The sequence below is a fragment of the Aethalodelphis obliquidens genome, unplaced genomic scaffold (genome assembly GCF_003676395.1).
Source record: "Aethalodelphis obliquidens isolate GAN/ISIS:26980383/991018 unplaced genomic scaffold, ASM367639v1 scaffold16, whole genome shotgun sequence".
Lineage (NCBI taxonomy): Eukaryota > Metazoa > Chordata > Mammalia > Artiodactyla > Delphinidae > Aethalodelphis > Aethalodelphis obliquidens.
In genome coordinates this window covers 30,390,632-30,414,425 of record NW_020837960.1, presented here as the reverse complement: position 1 = coordinate 30,414,425, position 23,794 = coordinate 30,390,632, and the positions used below count along the sequence as shown (strand labels likewise).

Genomic DNA, 23,794 nt, shown 5'->3' with positions numbered 1-23,794 from the left:
CATCCCTGTGTTTAGAAAAGGCTGCTGAGAATGTCGCAGGGGAGACTCTAGCACCAGATAAGAGTGGACTAGATTGGGGACTGGTGAACCATGGCCTGATGGCCAAATCTGGCACACTGGGTTTGCACAGCCCTAGAGCTTAGAATGGTTTTTACATTTTGAAATAGCTGGGGAAAAAAAAAATCAAAAGTAGAATATTTTGTGACATGTGAAAATTATATGAAATTCAAATTTCAGTGTCCATCCATCAGGTTTTATTGGAACACAGCCAGGCTCATTTATGTACCTTCTGTGGCCGCTTCTGGGCTGTAGCGGCAGAGCTGAATCGTTTCAGACACAACGTGCAAAGGCTAAAATATTTACCCTCCGGCTCTTCACTGAAAAAAAAGTTTGCCAATCCCAGGCTGGGTGATCTCTAAGGCCCCTTTCACCTCCAAATTCCTAAGCACTTTACTTCCTTAGATAAGCTGGACTCCTCCATCAAAGATAATGTACAGAACACACGTTAGCCTGCTAATATAATGACCCCAAAAGAACTGTTTGTTTTGCGCTGTCAGCGTTTCCCATAGAGCACATAAAATACCCACTGACTCAGAACATACTATCGACTTCACAGATATCAATCACTTTTAAAGGTAGGCTCTTGGTTCTAGAAGGCAATGTTTACGACTTTTAGCAATTTCCCCCTATTAACAGGTTTAACAGACCATCTGAAAAATTACCAAGTAGAATGAAAATGAAAAAACCCAACTCCTCTAGGAATTCATGCCATAAAACATTTATTAATAAGTAAAATGATTTTCCCCTGCCTTTGGCTATTAAAAGATTTGACGGGGTATCTTTGTTGATACCAATTGCCAACAATGGTTTTACGTTTTTCAGTCATGAGATAGACAGAGATACAGACAGGTGATAGAAAAGGTAGACAGACCATAGACAGATGGCCATGGATACAGATATAAATATGTGTAGAAGACCATACCTTACAACCGTTTAATTACAAATCTTTGTTTTGCTAGCAGTTGGAAATTAACTTCAACTTACTTCTTGTAAGGGAACAATACACAAATAAATTCACTTGAATTTCATAATTCAGAAGACTGGTAATGAATACAGTGCTTGTTGAGGACTAAAAGAGAGAGGAAAACAAGAACTAACTTTGTGGGGAAGAAAGGCAATATCTCTTTGAAAAGCTCTTCTCAACTTGATAGTCTCTCTTGCCTGAAAAACAAGACATTTTGATAACGACAGTATAAAAAGCCTATGATTTGCGAAGTAAATCGAATCTGCGGTTTAAATTTCATCCCAAGTCTCAGGTTTGGGCTGAGGAGCGATATTAAGTCTCTCTCTCTCTGCAAGCGTTTCTTTGAGCTTTTCTAGGGAAGACAAGAAAATGTTTTATCAGATCTAGGCAGAAAGGCTGACGTTCATTTATAACAACAGTAATTACCGGCACTCAGTACTATATGGACACGGAGGTCTGAACACCAGAGTGAAACGCCAAACCACACCACACAGCAAAATGAAGAGTCATCTGGAGAAGGGGCAGGTGATAGTTTATGATTTCAATATGAAAACACTTTATTACTCTTCTCAGATGTCAATGTAAAGTCAGAAATTTAAAAGATACAATCGAGAAGGGGCTGAATGGTTTTATTACTACACCATCACTCTACTTCAAGATTAAAATAATCCCAGAGTTCTGAAATGTCATCAGTTAAGTAACTATACAATTTCTTTCAGCCTCTTTTTAATGTAGGAAATCACTTTGTAATAAGATCTCTACACAAGGTAAAAAAGCACAAAATAGACCCCAAAAAAGCACAAAAATAAACAATATATATATATCTTTTTACAATGAATTAAGGTGTGTCTGGGAAATACTGAGATCAAGGACTAACCTCAGAGTCCAGATTGGTTTCCTTTTATAAGAATTGTGCTCTTAGCATCCCCCCTAAAATTTGGGATGCTTATTAGAAACTGGCCCAGGTAAAAGGGAGGGAACAACTATTCTGATCTTGTACCAATACAATAAAAAAGAAAAAAGAAGTAACAGTAACGAAATAATAAAAACAATCAGTTTACAAAATCCTTCTGACAGCCACACCTCAAGGGCACTTAAGGGCGCACATGTGTCACACAACCACTGGCGACCACACAGGCATCTCCAGGGGATGCTCTTCTCCACCATAAATCAATCATGCACTGGGATGAAACATGTCCAGAAACGCTCATTTGGAGAAAGATGTTTTCATACAGTTTGGGGGCAAAGCAAGCCATCCAACAGAATTGTGCCACAAACACCAGCGATACGCTGGGACTTCCACGTTGAGAATCCTTCCCAAGCCCACGGCTTCTGCCTTCCTCTGTCTGGTACCGGACCCCGGCCTCACCTTGCGTTACACAGTCACGGCTGGGTACATCTTCTGTTCGCTGTTAGTGTGAGGGAAGGGGGCCTGTATCTGCCTGTAGCCCGTCTGCAGCCCGTCCAGGAACGGCGGCACCGGGGTCATAGGCACCGAGTCGTGCTGCACCGTGTACCCCACAAAGGGGGGATGCAGGTACTGCCCCTGGTGGGGCACAATCTGGGTGGCCTGCTGACAGTTGAGCACGGAGAAGTTTGTGGGCATGTTGACGTATACATTGTTCATGGTGCCTTCGGGCAAACAACAGTTGGTCTGTGACCTGGTCGGGGGCCCCCGGGCCCCCGAGTTGGCGCTGGAGCTGGAGCTGGCGGCCGTGCTGGACTGGCGGGAAGAGGAACCTCGGGAGGTGCTGGCGCTGGGGATCATGGGGATGGTCTCCACCATGCGGGGCCCCCCCGGGGCCCGGCTCTGCTGGGGCTCCTGCTTGGGCCGCAGGCATCTGCAGCAGCAGGCGGCCACCAGGGACCCCAAGATGATGAAGGCGACAAACACCGACCCGACGATAAGGAAGGGCACATAGATGGGGACTGAAGAAAAGGAGAGAGACATACTGTGATGACTTCCTGTAAGGATGCAGTAAAAATCGGGGATGGGCAGCGGAGATGGATAAACGAACAACGCTGGTACCCAGAAGCCAGGAACCTGGGCCAGGCCGGGGTGTGCGCTTATCGGCCGCACAGGAAGCACCGTCCTTTATCAAGTGCTTAGGGGTGGGGAGGGGGGCGCAGCAGGGCCTGCCTACTGCAGGCAGGCAGCGGGGATCAGCCCCCAAAGCAAAGCTGGTAACACTGACAGCTAGACTCACCAACTGCAACGCTCATGGAGGCAAATACCCAATTTAGCAAAAATATGAGTTTAACGGTTTAAGACTCTTCTAAAATCCCTAGAGTAACGGAACTGCCCACATTTCAGTCTACCCTAACAGTTTGTAGGGTCTGCACAGAAACGAGTTGAAATTACTTCAAAGTCTTTTCTCCCCCCAGAAAATTATTTACATTTCTCGTAAACCTCTTTGAACTTTTTTTCGCAGCTTCTTGTTTCATAGGCAGATAAATCAAAAAATTCGGGCAGACCCTAGTCACAGCCATTTCCGAAAAGAGTCTGTAAGATACAGAGGTCAAAGACGGGTTTAAAAAAAAAAAAAAAAAAAGCCCTCCACACACACTTAGCTGAAGGCTGGTCCCTGGAATGTGGGCCTGGCTGGGGGGAGGCTGTCCAGGCAGCAGGTCAGCATGAAACAAGGTACCAAGGAGGACAAGGCTTGACATCTGTTCCAGAAAGAGCCCGCAGTGAGCCGAGGCCCCAGGCAGGACCACGTGGCTGGGGCGGAGCTGTCAGGTCTGGAGTTAGGACACTGGATTCCGTGTGAAGAACCACAGGGAAGAGCCCGCAGAGCGAAAAGCAATGGGCATCCTACTTAACAAGGGAGGTTTATTCCAGAAAATAAAACTGTCAAGATAAAAATAGACACTTTACTAAAATCAGTAGCGAACTCCAGTTTCCAATTCTTTTACTTAAAAAGATCTTTGGGGTGCCGTGGGCCTAGCACTACTGAGTTTCAGAAGCTGGACACACTGGCTGATGGGGACCGAGAATCAGGAGGGAGGGGCCTGTGGAATCCCACCCTAGATGACCAAGAACCCATCTTTCGACGCGTTCCTGCCCATCTCCTTGACTACTCGATTAGACGCCACGCGAGGACAGGGATTGGTCCCGCTGGTCTTGGCAAAGGGCAGTGCCAGCACATGGTCCAGGGAGACGCTCAGCTCTCCCTCGCCTGAAGTCACACACGCGCAACGCCCTCTGTCCGCTACGGCAGCAGCCGTTCTAATCACGCTCCTTGGACAGAACCGATATTCCTGCGGTCAGTGTTTCTAGAACATAGTACCACACGGAGCCATGGAGAAATGATGCCTTGTAAGTAAAACATACCTTATCAAGTATGTAACCAAAGGCTGACGATTGAAGGCTTCATTTTCTAAATTAAAGATACCAGCCTTATATGTTATCAAGTAAACAAATAACAGTTAGAAAAAAAACAAAAACAAAAAAAACACCCCCAAAGCAGTCTAAGTCCACATAATGAGTTTGGGGGAGAAATCACTGTTCTCTTTCCAGGATTTTAATTGGAAGAGTAAATAACTCAGGGCAGAGAAGGCAGTGTTCCTGGAAGCCCTCGGCTCTGCTTAATTAGACATGCACTGTCCTTCTTGAGTGCAGAAGTACAGAATTTTTAGGAAAAAAGGTTCAAAAGTGGAATTTAGAAAGCATCCCCACATACCACGGCGTCTTGAGAAGTCGGCTGCCTACTGATTTGCCCACAGTCATCCCAACTTCTAGGAGGCCGGCAAAAGCCCAACTTGGCACACACAGAGAAGGCAGTCAAGCAGTGTGCCATGGCTCGTCCCCCCAGGTTTATTCGGGAAGCCACACACCCCGCTATGCTGCGCTAAGACGACACCTCTTCTGGAATTCCCCTCGCTTCTCCTCTTCAGAGTCAAGGCAGCAGCCGACCAGTAGGAGTAGCTAATAAAATGCGTGATTGCAAAGGGAAGGACTGAAGCGAGCCGCCTCTCAGCAGCCCCAGCCAGCTCTGTGAACAGGGACCAGCGGGGCCCTGGCTCAGGCGGCTGGAACCCTGGGCTGGGGTGGGGGGGAGATAGTATTAATATAACAGTCCTCTCCTTCTCATAACGGGCGGAGACGCCCCTCCGGGCCATGTGTGCCCTTCCACCTCCACCCGGACCACATCCTCCCTCCCAAACACATTATGGGATAGGCCCTCAAGAGAAGGGTCTGGGAGACTGGTGACAAGCGGAGGCAGTAGAACCTATCCAATGCTTTCACGCATTTGTTTCTCCAACTCTAACTTGGGCAATCTGAAAAAATACAGCCAAAGAATCAAGGCCACAAAGAGCAGGGATGGCACGGCTCTGATGTCACACCTTCCGAGGGTGGGGGAGGTGCATCTTAGGGAGGGGTAAACTCTCCCCCGGGGGCTGGTAGAGCCCATCACCCTCGGGAAGACCCAAGGAGCGGCCTTCCCTCCAAGGAGCCCTCAGGTTCCCCGGCCAGCCCTCTCGCTGGCCGGGGACATGACCCCGTCCTCGGACTTAGACCCATAGAGACAGGAGACCCGGGAGGGGGCACGGAGACCCCTGGTTAGGAGGCACGTGGGGCTGGCTGCGGCCCGCCATGCTTTGGATGTTAGGTTTTTTTTCCGGAAAACCCAAGCCAAGCCGCTCTTTAGCTGACAGATGGGGAAACTGAGGCCCAGGGCGCTGAACCGCTGTCCCGTTCCACACAAGGTAAAGGCTGCGCCGGGACGCAGGCATCGCCTCCCGCTCCAAGCCCCTTTCCTGAAATGGCAGGCTCCGAATTCCCTCCCCCTCTCCAGGCTGCCGGGTCCCGCCGGCGAGGCAGAGCCCTTTCCTCCCCTCTCTGCTCGCCCGGCCCGCCTACCTGCCGAACCGTCGGGGCCGTCTTTGTCCGCGCGGCCGGGCTCGCCGGCGCCCTGCTGGCGGTCGTTGTCGCAGCCGCCCTGGTCCAGGCGCGCCTCGGCGCTGGAGCAGCAGTAGCGCAGCGCGCAGCTGCCGCAGCAGATGGTGGCGTCGCCGCCGTCGAAGCGCTCGGGGCACTGGAAGCCGATGCGCCAGACGCCCTGCGCGTCCATCCAGCCGTGGCAGTACTCGCCGCTGGCCCGCGCCCCCGCCGCCAGCAGCGCGGCCAGCAGCAGCCGCAGGAGCGAAGCGGCGTCCCGGGAGGAGGCGGCCGGGCGGCGTCCGCCCCACATGGCACCACCCTGGGCGCGGGCGGCGCGTCTCCAGAGGGCGCAGGGCCGACTCCGGGAGGTGGCGGCCCGGCGCCCCGGTCCCGGCGGTGCTGAGGCCGGGACCTCTGCGCTGAGTGTCCCTTCCGCGGCGCCTTCCGCGCGGGCCCCCGCCCCCCCCGCCGCGACCTCCGGGAGCTAAGCCATGCCCTCCCTCGGCCGGCGGCCCGGCCCCAGCAGGAGCTGCCTGTAACTCGTGGGCACTCGCCGATGGAGCTCTCCGGGTGCGACTCAGAGGGCCCCCGGGGCTGCCGTTCCGCAGCCCCCGGAGGCTTCACCCGCGACGGGACCCTCCCCGTGCATCCCCGAGGGGACGCTCGCTCGGGCCGGAGGACCGCTGGGCGCGCCGCTTCGGACCCGGAGCTAGGGCGCTGCCGCACAGTTTAAGCCTCGGGGTCCTGCGCGCTAGTCGTGGCGCGTCTCCTGGCTTTATTCCCCCCTCGGGCGGCTTGAAGAGGCCAAGGCGGCGGGCAGCGGGCACAGAGCTCCGGGCAGCAAGTGCAGCGGCCGGCGGCGCTCAGCCTCCTGCGCTCCGAACTCGGTCCGCATGGCTCCTGCCGCGCCGCCCGGGCCGCCCCCTGGGTGCAGCCACCACGTTCCGCTCCGCGGGCCGGACGGTCGATCCTCCCGGCGCACGCGAGCGTCCGGGACGCGGACGAGAACCGACGCGCCCTGCCGGGATCCCGGGAGCCAGCCGCGGCTGCTGCTGGGCGCGGGTCCAGGTGGGCGGCTCGCCCTGCTCCCCTCCTCTGCTCTCCGGCCTCGGCGCGCTCCGTCTGGCTCCCCCTCCCCCCCGCCGCTGCGCCCTGGGTAGGTGCGCACCGCTGGACGCCTCCCACGGAAGTTTCGGCCCCCGGGGCTGCGGAACAAGCCGATCGCAGCAGCCGCCCGCCCACCCACCCGCGCGCCCGACCCCGACTCGCCCGCCGCGCCGCCGCGCCGCGCTCTTAAGAGGGGCTGGCGCCGCGGGCGCGCATGCGCGCTGGGGCCGCCCCGCCCTCGCCGCCCCAGGGGCCGCGAGCCCTTCACTTTCGGGCCGGAACGGCCGCGGGCCGTGGGCTGCCGGGTAGAAAGGGCGCGGGAGACAACGGCGCTCGAGCTAACACAGCAACAGCAGTAACGGCAATAAGGGCAAACTCAACTTGCTTACTGCAGGTCTTAGGCGGCGTTCACAGTTCGGATTCTCACAACTTCCCAAAGAAGGATGATAACTGCGCTCCATTTACAGACGCTGAAGTTGCCACTTAGACTCACTGTCCCTCCAGTTCCCAGCCCGATGTCCAGGCCACGGCCGGTCACTGGCCTGGGGCTGCGTGGTGGGCTCCGGCTTCTGCTAGGTGGGGTGGAGACTTGCCAGATTAGGCCGCTGTCCGGATGATCTGTGTCGCTTTTCTTTCTAAATTTGGGCAGAGCGATTTATTGGATTTAAGCAGAAAGGTGCCTCGGCTCCACATTTGGCCCCGATGGTGTAGACAGCTGCGTGAAGAAGCAAACAAGGCTCCGACAGACCAGCAACGCGGCTTTGAGGAGGAGAGATTAATAGCTCCTGCCTTGCGGAAGCTGAAACAACAGGTGCTGATGCTATTAAAGCCGCCGTGATTATTTTTAAAGGATCTGGTGACCCTTCCGACACGGTCTGGAAGTCAGCGACCTGACATCTAGGCCCAGCCCGACCAGAAAAAGAATCTTGCATTTTTCTGGCTTCAGTTTGTTCATCTTTAAAGTGGAGCATAAGAGGTGCTGACCACTGAGGTTCCCCCCCAAGTCCGTGTCTATGGAACACAAAGCAATTTTATTCACAGCAAAGACGCCGCTGTTCAGACATGGTCGGGCACTTGGGCGGGCCGGGTCACCGCGCGGACTGGGGCAGGTTGGCTACCCTGCCACTCGCCCCACGGAATCAAAAGGAAAAACCGACCCTACGCCCTGGAAGCAAACACCTTACTCTTTTCAGTAAACCTCTCTCCAAGCACTGCACTTGATTTCATTAGACTTTGTGGCGGGGGGAGGGGTATTTTTAGCTTCATAAAATTATGTATTTTAAATGCACCGGCCACGAACTTTTCTAAACCTAGGAAATGAACGAGATTTTAATATCGAATTATTCGTTCCACAACTACAAGCTAAGCGGTTACAGTATACCATGTTCTGTGTTGGGTCCGGGGGGTTCTCCAAGAAGCCAGACGTCGTGGCCATTTCCTTCAAACAGAGATGAAAGTCTCTGGAAATTGGACAGAGAGACAAAGAACTGAATAAGCAAAAATAGCACACAAGTATTATAAAGCTACGATCGGTGATGTACAGGGTCAGTTTAAGCACATAACCTGGGGGTTATGTGCTGGATCCCTGGAGGCGAGCGGGATCAGAAAAATCATCAGAGCAACAGCACTTGGACTAGAAGAAGCCAAGGGAAGACTCAGTTTTTCAGATTGAGTCTTTTTCTTAGAAAACATTGGTACTGCGAGCTAACGTGTATTGAAGGCTTACTCCACGCCAGACACTCAGACACGCTGAGTTTTAAGTGCACATTTAATCCTCACAGCAACCCTACAAAGAAGACGTAACTACTCGCCTCACTTTGCTGGTGAAGATAACTTGCCCAGTCCTTACAGACAGAAAGTCACAGTCTGCCTGAACTCCAAAGCCTGCCCACCACGCTGCTGGTCACCAGTCTCCACCACAGAAAGCCCGGAATTAACTGCTGACTATGCACGATCACCAGATGGCGAGGCATCATTATTTTCCTACGGCACCAGAAAATGACTGGGGTGGGGTTCAGAGGGTTAATACTTTTTTTTTTTTTTTTTTTTTGCCTTTGGGGAAAAAATTAATGCAAGGGCATTGTCCATTTCTTCAGACAGTACTTATGCCATATCCTCCTTCCACTATCCATTTATCCTCTTCTCCAAAGCACCCATGATTTGTCAGTTTATTGATGAAGAAAGCACTGTTGGCCATTTTCATCCTGAAATTGACTTATGACCTGGTAATGCCAGAGCTTAAACCCAAGAAGTTTTTCCCAAATGGTTCAGAACCATTAGAATGGTTAGTCCACAATCAGCAGACTTGGAAGTGCAGAGCTTTGAGCTCTTGTTTTTACTGCTGTGTTCCCTTATTCCCTAAAAGTGAAGGAGAGGCCTGTTTCGTGGTTACTCAATGTGGCGGTTGCTTGTCATCCATGCTCAGAGACTTTATACCACTCTGTTCCTCCCTCTGACTTGATTTTACTTTTTCTTTGTGTATCTAGTACGTTGTATTGAAATTTTTTATAACATAAGTTGTCAAGTACTTACTGAGCATCTCTGTGGGAGGTGCCACTGGGTCATATTAAGGTGGCGATGTTCCTTCCATAAGGAATTCCCTCACCATCCTTGACAGTCTTAAACTATTTTACTAGTCTTTTCTGAGCAACTGTAACTAGTTATCAAAACATACAGGTAGTAGTAATAATTTATTATAATCAAAACTAAATGTCAGGCAGTCTGCCAAAGTAGATTTAAACACCTATGAAGGAGTGCCCTCCTCCCTCTTAAAAAGTTGAATTCTGTAGATACTAACTGCAGAAGTATATTTTCAGTTTATTTTGCCTTTCAGTCTGTGCCTCTCTCCCTCTCTCTCTCTCTCTCTCTCTCTCTATATATATATATATATATATATATGAATAAAATGCATTTTATCACCATCTACCGACTTTGACTTTCGTGTTTTTGATTGCTCGAACTGAACTTGATTCTTATTTGGTACCTCTGTTTTGCCTTTGGACGTTTTCCTCTTCAGTTTGTTAAGATGTTTCTTAGTACTTTTCACTCTGCTTGTTCATATGGGATTCCTAGCTGTGAAACGGGCTGCAACCAACCCCATTTTAAAGCACTCATGTGTAGCATCAGCATATATGGTGAAAAAACGACGTAGTCAGCTTTATCCCTGAATCAGGCTCAGTGCGGCAAGAGGCTCATGATTGCGAGAGGCACGAGGGGGAGGAAACCACTTCAGGTTGCCTGATTCACAATCACTGTGATATGTGTGTCTTTTGAGTGGAATGAGGGCAAAATCACACACACTGTTTACATCGTTATTTCTCCCTCTCATTATTCTTTTTCCACCAAGCTCCTACACAGTAGTTGAATTTACGTAATTCGAATGTGCAAATGACATACTTTCTTGATAAAAGAGAGCAGCCGGAGGAGCTAAGTAAAACACTTATCCTTCTAAAACATAGAAAATCAGTTGCTCAATATTAGTGCATTGTTAACTTTAATTGTAACAGCTAACAGAATGTTATATTTTACCTCTAGGGAAAAAAAAATACAACTGATTTAAAAACAAACTTCTGACGTATCTTTAAGAGTACAAGTACAAAGTCATAGGACTAAAGAAATGATTACTTATAACTCGGCTAACTGGAGTTGATGCAAATCGTATGGAGGTAATCATATTTCCTTTGGCTGCAGTTCTAAAAGCTGCAAGATCTACAGTGATTTTCTGTGTATTTCAGGAAGAGCAGAGGTTCCTACCATCTGCACACCAGTCAGCAGTCTGTTTAAGAACAATGGCTTTCCCTGGGTTCATTCACTTCTCTCCCTCCTCTTTTATAAACAGGAGTAGTACTGAAAACTCACGTTTGGTTTACCAGAAGTTCTTTTAAGTTAAAGTGTTTGTGTAACAAATGAGACCGCAAACCCAAACAAATATGTTAATTTACATTTCTTTTAATTTTGTCTTGTGGTTTACTTAACCTCATCCAAAAATAAAAACGGTCATAAAATTTTGAAAAAAAAAATCTTCCTTGTTGCTTTAAAAGTTTTTCATCTTTCATCCTCCTGTTTTTTCCTTGTAATTAATATACTTTCAGAAAAGTAATTTCCATACTTAAAATTCTTTTTCTTCTCATCTACTATTAACGTGAAACATCTGACATACTCTGCTCTCCCTGCCCCATCCTCACCCCTAACCCCAGAGTTTTTTGTTTTGTTTTGTTTTGTTTTTTATTTTGGGCTCTGTTGGGTCTTCGTTTCTGTGCGAGGGTTTTCTCTAGTTGCGGCGAGCGGGGGCCACTCTTCATCGCGGTGCGCGAGCCTCTCACTGTCGCGGCCTCTCGTTGCGGAGCACAGGCTCCAGACGCGCAGGCTCAGTAGTTGTGGCACACAGGCCTAGTCGCTCCGCGGCATGTGGGATCTTCCCAGACCAGGGCTCGAACCCGTGTCCCCTGCATTGGCAGGCGGATTCTCAACCACTGTGCCACCAGGGGAGCCCCTAACCCCAGAGTTTTACTGAAACATTTTTATGTTGATTTTGATGTTTACTATTGGCATATTTTCTTTTTGAAAATACGGAGTTAAAAACCACCCAGGACTTCTTCCAGTAACGCCAGAGTATCTAAAAGGGTGGTGTAAACAAAATCAACATAACGTCCAAAAGCCTGCAGCAAGTTTTTGCAAATCATATAGCTGAGAAGAGTCTAGTATCCAGAGTATATATACAACTCAACAACAAAAAGACAAACAACCCAATCAAAAAACAGCCAAAGGACTTGAATAGACATCTCTCCAAAGAAGATACACAGCAAGGATATGAAAAGATACTCAATGTCATTAGTCATTAGGGAAACGCAAGTCAGAATCACAATAACACCGCATAGCTACTAAGATGGCAACGGTAATAATAATAAACAGAAAATAACAAGTGTTGGCGAGCATGTTGAGAAACTGGAACCCGCACTTTGCTAGTTGGGAATATAAAACCACTGTGCATAACAGCTTGACGGTTCCTCAAAAGTTGGACACAGAGTTACCATGTGACCCCGCAGTTGCACTCCTACATATACATACCCCAAAGGGTTGAAAACATATGTCCAGCCTGGCTCAGCCAAAATAAAAATAAATAAATATATATTTTAAAAATAAAAGATAATTGGACAATATTTTAAAAACTGTACACAGAGCATCACTATTTATAATTGCCAGAAAGTAGAAACAACTCAATGTCCATCTACCAGTGAACAGATAAACAAAACGTGGTCTATCCATACAACTGGAATATTATTTGGCCATAGAAAGGAATGAAATACTGACACCCGCTACAACATGAATGAACCTTGAAAACGCTATGGTAAACCAAAGAGGCAAACACAAAAAGGCACATAATATATGATTCTGTTTATATGAAATGTCCATAGCGACAGAAAGAAGGTCAGTGGTTGCCTGGGGCTGGGGAGGGAGGGCAGAAGGGGAAGTGATGGCTTGATGGGTACAGGCTTTCCTTTTGGGTTGAAAATGTTCTGCAACTAGAAATGGTGATAGTCGCACAAACTTGTGAATCTACTAAACCATATTAATGGTAAAATTGATCTTATGTGTATTTTACCACAATAAAGAAGAATCTAGAAAAAAAAGATTGCAGCTGTGAAACTGGCCATCTACCTGTGATGTCACATGAAGGTCCTGAAGCAGGTTCACTAATCCAGTCTCAAAACTCTATTCTCCTAATGATGAATGGCACTGAAAGATGATCAGCTAAAAAGTTCTGCGTCACAGTCAGATACTTCTGAATGTAATTCCAAGCCTCTAAGATGAATGTTGCAAAACCTCCGTTATGGACTTAAATTATGTCCCCCCCCCCACAAATTCATAGGTTGAAGCCCTAACCCCCGATGTGACTGTATGTGGAGAGGCAAATACAGGAGGTGCTAGGGAGATAATCAAGGCTAAATGAGGCCATAAGGCCCTAAGCCAATAGGACTGCTGTCCTTCCAAGAAGAGGAAGGGACGCCAGGGGTGGGCACGCACAGAAGAAAGAGCAGTAAGGACACAATGAGAAGACGGCCGTCTACAAGCCAAGGTGAGAGGCCGCAGGAGAGACCAAACCTGCTGGCACCTTGATCTCAAACCTCCGGCCTCCAGAACTGTGGGACATAAATTTCCGTTGTCTAAGCACCCTAGTCTGTGGTACTTTGTTATGGCAGCCTGAGCTGACCAATACATTCTTCCTTCCCTGCTCCTTCTAACCTACTGATGGCAGGAATGCATAAGACAACTGAGGTCTTCCTAAAATGTGAGGCAGCTTGGGTCATAGCCCTATACCTGTGGACCGCAGAGGGAGGAGCTGCAGTGACTGGAGTATAGAAACAGTTTGAGGAAACTAGATGTTCATTTAGAATATGGTACTTAAGGTAAATGTATGCTGATTCAAAATGGTTGGACAGTTCTACTCCTGGGTATATGTCCAGACAAAACTTTAATTCAAAAAGATACAGGTACCCCAATGCTCACTGCAGCACTATTCACAATAGCCAACAACCGTAAACAACCTAATGTCCATCAACAAACGAATGGATAAAGAAGATGTGGTATATATCAATATATACAATGGAATAGTACTCAGCCATGAAAAAGAATGAAATCATGCCATTTGCAGCAACATGGCTGGACCTGGAGATCCTCATACTAAGTGAAGTAAATCAGACAGAGACAGACAAATATCATATGATATCACTTATATATGGAATCTAAAATACCACACAAATGAACGTATCTATGAAAGAGAAACAGACTCACAGACATAGAGAACGGACTCGTGGTTGCCAAGGGGGTAGGGGGTGGGAGAGGGATGAATTGGGAGTTTGGGATTAGCAGATGCCAACTATTATCTATAGAATGGATAAACAACAAGGTCCTCTTGTATAGCACAGGGAACTATATTCAATATCCTGTGATAAACCATAATGGAAAAGAATATGAAAAAAAGAATGCATATATATATAACTGAATCACTTTGCCGTACAGCAGAAATTACACAACACTGTAAATCAACTACACTTCTATAAAAAAAAAATAGGCTGGAGAATGGGGTTGGATACCCCGGATCCAGGTTCAATTTCCCCCAGAACGGTGTATTCACGTCTCTATTGATATAACTGGGATTATGATTCCTTTTGTCTTGCTGTCTAGACAATAACTCCTTGAAGGCACAGATCAAATCCTGTTCATCTTTGGGTCCCACAGTGTAGACCTGGAGCAGGCTTGGTTTCTGAAGCACGTGCTATATGCCAGGCACAAAAATACTGAAGTGTTACTTTCAAGGAATTGAATTCAATAAAATGCACCTAATTACGAAAGCCATTCTGAGTGTAGCAATTTGGAGATAAAATATCTGGTAGGACTAGGGTCCTAAACCTGGCGCTGGGGATGAAATCCTTGGCCAGCGGGTTCAGAGGGAGGGAATTTCTAGTCGGAGCCTCCCAGGGCCCCGCCCCACAGAATACTTTTGAGGCTTAAGGTGAGAGTGGTTTGCAACGAAGGGAGATGAGGAAAGGAACAAGCTGTTTCCTGGGTGTCACCTGGTGACATGGAAAAGTTTGCCGTCCACAGAATCGGTGGCAGCAGGTTGCCTCCTTTGCAGTGTTGGTGGCCGTGGACATCACCAGGCCTTCCACAGGCACGAGCCAGGTCACCGAGGCTCTGGTTAGCACTGAGAGCCAGGGCTGGCCCACGATGCTGCCAGCCTCCGTGGGTACCACCAAGGCGAGTCTAAGAAGCACAGGGTCACTCTGCGGGGACTCCCACACCAAAGAGGAATTTCCGGGTGCAGCAGGGCTGGTCCCTGCAAAGCAAGACAAGGTGGAGTAATGTCTAACATTACGTCCCATGAAATGATGCTGTTTTACACAGACCTGGAATTGCATATTTTTAATGGAAATAATTCAAAAGGCACTTTGGGGTCATAGGTTCCTTGGGATTTCTGACCCTTAAGATCATTGTTTTTATATGCCTGGGTCATCGGTAAAAAAAATCCCAATCATCCTGGGTGTTCAGATTTGGCGTAAACAGGAATTTCCTTCATCAAAGCTGCCCCACCAGTCTCCTGGTAAAAACATAAAAAGATAAAAGGACCCCTGTGCTGCTTATTTGAGCAGAAACAGAATGATGGGATTCACAGTGCAGCCTCACAGCCCTCGTAATTATCCCTGTCCAAATACTTTAACTTTCTGAAACCAAGCCCTCCCCTCATTTTATGGCATCAACCTTTTTTGGGGGGTACCTTTTGGATTAGTAAGAGATTTTCTTTGGCTTTTGCAAGAAGTCAACCTCTCAGGAAACAACGGAATTAAACTTCATATTTGTTTAAAAGTCCTTGGATAGCGCCTCACATCTGCGTTTCCTCAAAACGTCTCTGTTGAAAGAATAAAGGGAGAGCGCCCTGCATTGTGCAAGTATTCAGATGAGCAGAAAAGGATTTGATGAGTTCCATGTCCTACAAATGTTAGCGTCCCCATTACACCTTAAGACTTGTTAAGTATTTCAGACCACTTTGCAGCTTTACAGCACTGAGAACACTTCTTGCTTGATAGTGTAAGTTCTCGTATAATGTAACTGTTCTCTGGACAGTCTCCAACTTGCTAGCCTTCATTACCTAATTAGAAGAAAGGTTTTTTTTTTTTTTAATGTCTTTATGTTCCAAAATATGCTTGAATAGCTCTAAGACTGAAGCTCAGTCAGCTAATAAGGACCCTTGACTACCGAGCATCTGGTATGTGCCAGGCATTGTGCTAACTTCTTTGATTACCATTACAGTGTCTCTCCTAATAAGTTTGTTATTTAGTAAGCTAAAAAAAAAAGGTTTAAATTCATCTACTCTTCTAAAGTTTCCAAAGAAGTTAAAAAGGAATTTCCAGCCTACGGAGAATGTCATCCAATTAATCTTAACACAAGTAACATTAGGATTCCTTTCCCAGCCTTTATTGTCAATGAAGTGGTTTCTAATGTTACACAAATGAGAGGTCCTAGCAGAAAGACGCCAATCACTGGCATTCTTAATTTCTATTACCGATTTCCTTTTTGGTGCACAGCAGTTTGACTTTGTAAGGTATACATATTTTCAGTTCTTTTATTTCTGCAAGTAGCTTGACTAGCTTTCGAGACACGAGGTCCAGAAGAAAATATGAGAAAAACAGAAAGCAGAAAACTATAGAAAGACTTCAGGTGCTGAGGGAAAAAAAAAGGTGACGGAGTTTGCTTCAAAACTCCCTTTAACCACGCAAAGGATTATTTTAGGGGGGCCCTTAGTCTCCAGCACAGAGAAGGCAGACCAGAGGAAGCGGAGTCGCGTCACAGAAAGTGATATTTAAAGCACACTCTCTAACCAGTGTAGATGCAGAAGCAGTAACACAAGAGAATGAAAAGAGGGGATGAAATTCCCCAGCCCCTAAGTTCCTTAAGAATTTATTAAATAAACTCCAGCCTCGGAAGGACGAGGGGTGTCTTAGGATAGCCGTGCCTTAGACAGGGCCAGGACTGGTTAAATTCTTGAGATTCCTACTAGTATTCCTTGAATCTTACTAGGCAATGTCAAAGCGTTAGGCTTATAAGGAAAACAGCAAACACGGTTCATCTTTGTTCTTTTGACGTCAATCAAACTTCCTGACATCCTTCAGCAAAGAAAACATTTTAAAACCAGATGAGATGGCTGCCCCTAGAGAAATGTATCCGGCATCCCATCCCTGTAATATTTTAATTAAAGTTTGGGAATAATATGCATTTTTAGCACTTTTGAGTGTTGAGGGGAAGAGAGAGTGAGAAGGCGACCCCCTGGCTCAAGGTCTACCTTGAGACCTGGTCCCTGTCCGTCCGCTGAGGTAATGAGAATCCAACTCCTGCACATTCGGAAGGCAACCAGAGTGAGTTTCAGAATTAGGCAATTTACATTTATAGACCAGGTCAAGCAAATTGGACAGTTTAAGTGAGCACTGAATGAAGGGGCACATAAATATGTTGGGGCCAATAAATGGTCATATTTATAGAGTGCGGTAAAAACCCGTCTCTCACTCCACATGAAGCGGTCGTGCCAACGGGATTGAACACAGCGGTCCTGACACTGAGAGTTAAAACCACAGGAGGGGCAAACTCCACCGCTGAAATTGAACTTCCAACATCTACGGTACTACTGCAGATGCACTTGCATATCCGATATCCTCTTGGTAGAGAACGAATACCAAGTGCTCAGAAACAAAACAAACAAAACACAAGCAAATGAACAAGCAAAAAAAAAAACCCGCTTCCTCCTGAACTCATCGATACGTTTCCAGAAACTGTATGGGGCAGCCAAGCTCAGCCCGAGTTTTGAGAAAATATAATCCACATGTTGCTTGATAGGAAGAGAAAGACTAAGACAGACTCCAAGTAATAAAAAAAAAATGGGTAACCGCCTCCAAGCAGAGCCCTCAACTGCTGCTTTCTTCATTATGGCGGGTCCCGCTTTGGTCGTCTTGGAGGTGAAGCTACAGGTCAGGGCTGGTTTACTCTAAAGTCCGAGCGTTGGAACAGAGCTCCAGGTCTGGAGGCACAACCACCTGTGGGTTCTGGCGTGTGGAGCAGATGCTCTGACACATGCTGGAATTACAGTGGCTGAGTCATGGATGAGGAGTGAGCTCACGACGCTGGAAGGCTTTTTAAAAGACACACAGAGAAAGCCAAGAACCAGTGGCTCACCTTTCCCCACGCCTCCGTGGAGGAATTCTGCCACTCTCTGCCGCGGCTCCAGCTCACTGGAGGCACCGAGATTCCCTGGATTATCAACACTGGGGATTCAGATCACTGACACATATCAAATCTTCAAACTCCCCTAATGAATGCTCATGATGTATCATTTCACAATTACCTGTAGATTTCAGCCAACTCCAGTATTTGAGTGTCTTTCCCTACAAAGTAAGCTAAGGGCAGTGTAAGTGCTGCTTTTAACCAAAGGATAAAATCAGGCCATGTCTGCTTGACTCTATAAACTAGGAAAATTGGTTTTTTGTTTGCTTTTACTTTTTACTCACAAATAATTTCAAACTTGGAGAAAGAGCTGCAGAAATAAGAACAGCTAAAGCACTCTGCTCTATACCCCTTTACCATGGTCGACGACTGTTAACATTTGGGCAATCTGTTTTATGGCCAGTGACTCACAAAAATGGATGAACCCTGCTCCTTCTGATTTGGGATGATCTGCCACACAGACATGTACACCAAAGCGCCAACGTTACTAATTGTACATTGCTTGTTAGAAGGGAACCAAACCCCATTCTCTCATGCTGGTGATCGATTTACGCTTTTTCCCTATTGTCAACAAATTATTAAATTTAAATCTTATGCTTGTTAACACACATTATTTGAGTACCCATTCCTAAGAGCTTGGCTAACTTCACACGTATTTTGCTACTGAACTTTGGGCTCTAAGTGCTAAATTGAAAAGTATAATTCCAGACCTTTAAAAACAGAAAAAGATACGAAAGCCATAAACTTTCCAAGATTTCCTGTCTTTGGCTCTTGGGCGCCACCTTCTGGCTAAAAGTTGAATGTGAGACGGTTAAATTGTAACCAATTGTTACAATCAATTAAGTAACATAAAGCATCCTGGGAACGAGATTTAAACAAAAAAGAGGCTCTGACATTATACTAGTGAAAATGGACTAAATCCACAGGAAAAAAGAAAGATCAGAAAGAAGATGACTAGGAGGCTGAAATGACCCCTCTGCTTACCTGGAATGTCAATCTGGTGTTGGCCAAGGGGAAGGTGACGTGGGGGTAAACGCTGGGCACCAGTGATAGGGAGCAATCAGCAGCCCATCATGATTTTACTTTAAATCTTAAGCAACCTTCCTCCAAGTCACAACTCCTAGATCTAGGCTACTTGAAGGCAAGACCCCAGTCCAATTTGTCTTTGCGTCATCCATAGACTGTACAGCTTCTTGTTGAATGAGTGAAGAATGAGAAATAAGTTTATTTGTCCTTGGTTAATATGTGCAGGCATATGCTGCTAAAGTTTGAACCTGAAATACACAAATACTAAAGTAATACATCATTACAGTACACAATAGCTAGACATCTAGTAACTAATAGCTTTAATTTATTTATTTTTTGGGTGTGTTGGGTCTTCGTTGCTGCACGTGGGTTTTCTCTAGTTGTGGCGAGCGGGGCTGCTCTTCATTGCAGTGCGCAGGCTTCTCATTGCGGTGGCTCCTCTTGTTGCAGAGCACGGGCTCTAGGCGTGCGGGCTTCAGTAGTTGTGGCATGCGGGCTCAGTAGTTGTGGCACGCGGGCTCTAGAGCGCAGGCTCAGTAGTTGTGGCGCACGGGCTTAGTTGCTCTGCAGCATGTGGGATCTTCCCAGACCAGGGCTCGAACCTGTGTCCCCTGCATTGGCAGGCGGATTCCTAACCACTGCGCCACCAGGAAGTCCCACTAATAGCTTTTCAGTAGCCAAAATCATATATCAATAGATCTCTCTATTTAGTCACATTTTAAATTTGCTCCTAAAATCCAACTTATTTGCAGAAACACATGATCCACTTAGAATCCTACTAGTGTAGACCTGGAATGGGCTATAATAAGTATGTACTTTACATCCAAAACCAATAGTTATGCATTTGGTTTTGAAACATCATCATAAACAATTATACAGATTCCATCTATAGATTCCATACGTGTCGGGAGCCCGTTCTGGGTTTAATCATATTTGCAGCACACCGTTAAAAGAGGTGAAATAATTGTCATGATGCTGTGATAGTCACAGCGGAGTAAAACATGGAGGTTTGGGTTCACAGAGGCAACAAGGCTTGGAGACAGCCTTCTACACAATATTCAATTTAAAACTCCAAGGGAAGGGATCTTTTTTTGCACAGACATTCCCCATCTTAACTTCCTGCCTGCTCTGACTCCAGAAGCTTTGGTGATAAGTTTCACTAGGCATCGAAATACAATGTCATAATATGACTCATCCTGACCAAAGGCTAAAATAGTAGGAAATAGTACCTGGCATCAACTGAACACCTACTGTGTGTCATACCTTGTCTACACACATTGCCTCACTTAATCTAAACCCCATTTGGCAGTAAAGTCACACCCAGAGCTCAGCCTCGGCTTTGCTGTGCAGCTGGAATCTACTGAAAATATTAGAGGCTGTTTCAACGGTATTTCCCTGAACTTGTGTATGATCCAGGGTCATCTGCGTGCATAGGTTACCACCACATTTAATCACGTTAATGACATCAGAGATACAAACAAGGTGCGATATTTAGATTTGTTGTTAAGATTGAAAGACAGTATTTACTTGCAAATATAGATAAGCATTCTACAATGAAATCTGGGGTGAAAGCCTCTTTTGTGTGTTTAGAGGTTGGAATTCTACCAGTCAGTTGAATTATAAATCTACATTTGTTATTACAAGACTACAACGAGTGTGAAAACTGTGAAGATTAGGTAAAAGAAAGCATGTTGGCTTCAGGATACATATCCTTTTTGAGTCAGCAAACGAAATGCAAATTTAAATGATAATATGTAGCAGAAAAATAAAGATTAATAGATTGTATCATAATTCTAGACCTTGTACAAGTGTTTTGGTAAACTAGCATTCTTAACATTAAATAAAGTGGTATTTAAGAACTATATTTATTGGGCTTCCCTGGTGGTGCAGTGGTTAAGAATCCGCCTGCCAGTGCAGGGGACACGGGTTTGAGCCCTAGTCCAGGAAGATCCCACATGCCGAGCAACTAAGCCCATGTGCCGCAAATACTGAGCCTGCGCTCTAGAGCCCACGAGCCAAAACTACTGAGCCTGTGAGCCACAACTACTGAGCCCGCATGCTGCAACTACTGAAGCCCGTGCTCTAGAGCCCGCAAGCCAAAACTACTGAGCCTGTGAGCCACAACTACTGAGCCCACGCTCTAGAGCCCAGGCTCCGTAACAAGAGAAGCCACCGCAATGAGAAGCCCGCGCACCGCAATGAAGAGTAGCCCCCGCTTGCCGCAACTACAGAAAGCCCACGTGCAGCAACGAAGAGCCAACGCAGCCCAAAAAAAAAGGAACTGTATTTGTTTTTTAAAAAAATTCTACGTAAGTCATAATCCTTTTAAGAAAAAGTACTATTTGGAAATTCTTTCAATTTTGTATGGGTGCTTTAAAATAAGCGTGGCAACACTGCCACCTAAAATTTCACAAGGAAAAACTCCCAAATTATTCTACGACAATGCCCATGTGATAAATTATCTCTGATCCAGACATAACGAAGACTAAAGTAGAATATTTATTTTAAAATGAGTTAAATACCTTGCTTCTCTACCAATCACAGGTGAAAGTGGCTTCTATCTAGTGTTGGAAATAGGTAGGTAGCTACCAGAAAGGAAATCTAGCAGCTGACGGTGGAGAAATTATTGTTTCTTCACCATCATGTCAAATTTATAACATTTGACTGATCAAACTTTAATAACAGAAGCATGTTAATGTCGTAGGTTGACTGAAAAAGCAACTCGAATTCTCTACCCCTCCATATGGTCATAGGCTTTGTGATGCAACTTTGAGGCCCTTCCCTTCGAGAGGTGGAGTCTATTTTCCCGGCGCACTGAACCTGGACAGCTCTATGATTCACATTAGCCAACAGAATGCAGCACAAGTGACGGATGTGCCAGTTCTGAGCCTAATCTCTACAGGCCTTGCTGGCTACCATGCTTCAGTTCTCACTCTTTAACCCCACCACACCCTGAGAACAAGCTCAACTGTCTGCCTGAGGATGAGGGACCACACAGAGCAGAGTCGTGATGCTGGGGCTGACACCACCCTGGACCGCCAGCCCCCAGGTCACAGAAGCCCTGTGAGAGAGCAGACAGGAGCCCAGCTGAGATGCCCCGGGGCTGGCCCAGATCAGCACCACTGCCCAGAGGACCGAGAGAACAGTGAACCATAAATGCTAATTATCGTATGCCGCCCAAGTTTTGTAGTTACTGGTTACATAGCATTATCGTGGCAATAGACACCGGGTACAGTTAATGATTACTTTCTAATAGCAATACCAGGGTTATTCTTTCATCCCAGAAATCCATTTCGTGATGCCGATATTTGGCTTTGGCCTCAGTGACTTTGCCATGTGACCATTTAGGAGTCAGCCCAAGCACGTGTGAGGTGCATCTCTATAGGGTAAGAGTTACTGTCTCCAATTTAGAATTACACGCGCACGCCCATGCACGCACACACACGCGCGCGCGCGCACACACACACCTGAGGCCCACGAGGGTTTGGAAGCTTTCTCAGGTCCAAGTCAGGTCAATCTGACTCCAGAACTTGAGTTCTAAAGACTGAGCTACATTCTCTCTCTGACAGCCTGTGGGATGAGCTCAGCGAGGACGGAGAAGTTCACTTTACAATAAGTCACCCTATGACCTGACGGACAGCTTATTCCTGGTAGGAAATTAAGAGAGCCCCTCCGGGGCTTCCCTGGTGGCACAGTGGCTGAGAGTCTGCCTGCCGATGCAGGGGACGCGGGTTCGTGCCCCGGTCCGGGAAGATCCCACATGCCGCGGAGCGGCTGGGCCCGTGAGCCATGGCCGCTGAGCCTGCACTTCCAGAGCCTGTGCTCCGCAACGGGAGAGGCCACAACAAGTGAGAGGTCCGCGCACGGAAAAAAAAAAAAAAGAATAAAAGAAAAAGAGACCCCCTCCGTTTGCTATTAAAACTAACTTGAGCTTCTGGGAAAAGGGAGTCTGGATAGAAGAAAGTGTTCTATCCCACCACACACTGGCTCAGATGCAAAATTAAAGTGCCTTGAGTTCATGAAACTTACATACCAAAGATATCTTTAAAAACATGTTTAAAGACAGGAAATTTGTTACAATGATGATTTTCTAACACAGTCCTGTTATTCTCCCGACACACTTAGTCTAAAATTAGGCAAGAGCAATTATCTGACCATATGGATCTTAGTCTAACATTGGAGGGAAGTGTTGGTGAGTGAAGCAGAGTGTTTGTAAGGGACACAAGGAAACAAACTCTGTTACATTACTGAAATGGCATTGATTTATGTTTCAGGTGTACATTTTATTTCCACTTCTGTCTACCCTACAATATGCTCACCACCAAAAACTTAGTTCCCATCGGTCACCATACAGTTGACCCCCTTTACCGATGTCACCCTCCCCTCAACCCACCTCTGGTAAAGCCACCACTCTGTCCTCTGTATCTACGTGTTTGTTTGGGGGAAACAAACTCTCTTGTGAGTAAATATTTGAGTGAAAGAAAGCAAACTGATTGGCTAGAGAAGAAGTTCCAACGATGGTTTGTTTCAGGACCAGCAAAGCCACTGGCGTAGCCTGGGAATGGGTTAGAAATACAGATTCTCGGGCCCGACTCCAGACCAATGGAGTCAGCACTCTGGAATGAGGCCCAGCAATCCGTGTTCCAGGGAACCCTTCCGCAGCTCCGATGCCTGTGGAGGGTGACGAGCAGCGGGTAAGAGGTGTCCTTCAAGGCGGACTTCGCTTCTTCATACACTTTAAGTCTGCCGCTTGTGCTCAGTAAGAGAGGAAACCGGCAGCTCTGACCTTCCCAGCTCTCTGCTCCCGGAGGCTTCTGGGAGAGGTGGGGTCCCTTTGGTCCCAGCTCTCTGCTCCCGGAGGCTTCTGGGGGAGGTGGGGTCCCCCGGTCCCAGCTCTCTGCTTCCGGAGGCTTCTGGAGGACTTGGGGTCCCCCTGGTCCCAGCTCTCTGCTCCCGGAGGCTTCTGGAGGACTTGGGGTCCC

The 23,794-nt window shown here is 47.0% G+C and overlaps 1 protein-coding gene across 1 annotated transcript; it reads right to left on the bottom strand.

Annotated features, from left to right (window-relative positions):
* Nucleotides 1–762: 762 nt before the first annotated feature.
* On the bottom strand, nucleotides 763–7,126 carry SHISA2 (shisa family member 2). The gene is made up of 2 exons (XM_027116667.1): nucleotides 5,889–7,126; nucleotides 763–2,953 (listed from the first exon to the last, which is right to left on the bottom strand). Exons 1-2 carry the CDS (start codon nucleotides 6,217–6,219, stop codon nucleotides 2,400–2,402), a joined length of 885 nt encoding a protein of 294 aa, XP_026972468.1. The 5' UTR covers nucleotides 6,220–7,126; the 3' UTR covers nucleotides 763–2,399.
* Between the last annotated feature and the right edge of the window lie 16,668 nt (nucleotides 7,127–23,794).

Coding starts and splice junctions, on each gene's coding strand:
- SHISA2 (XM_027116667.1), bottom strand. CDS start 6,219: ATGTGGGGCGGACGCCGCCCGGCCGCCTCCTCCCGGGACGCCGCTTCG. Junction 2,954..5,888: donor CGGCCCCGACGGTTCGGCAG/GTAGGCGGGCCG, acceptor CCTTTTCTTCAG/TCCCCATCTATGTGCCCTTC.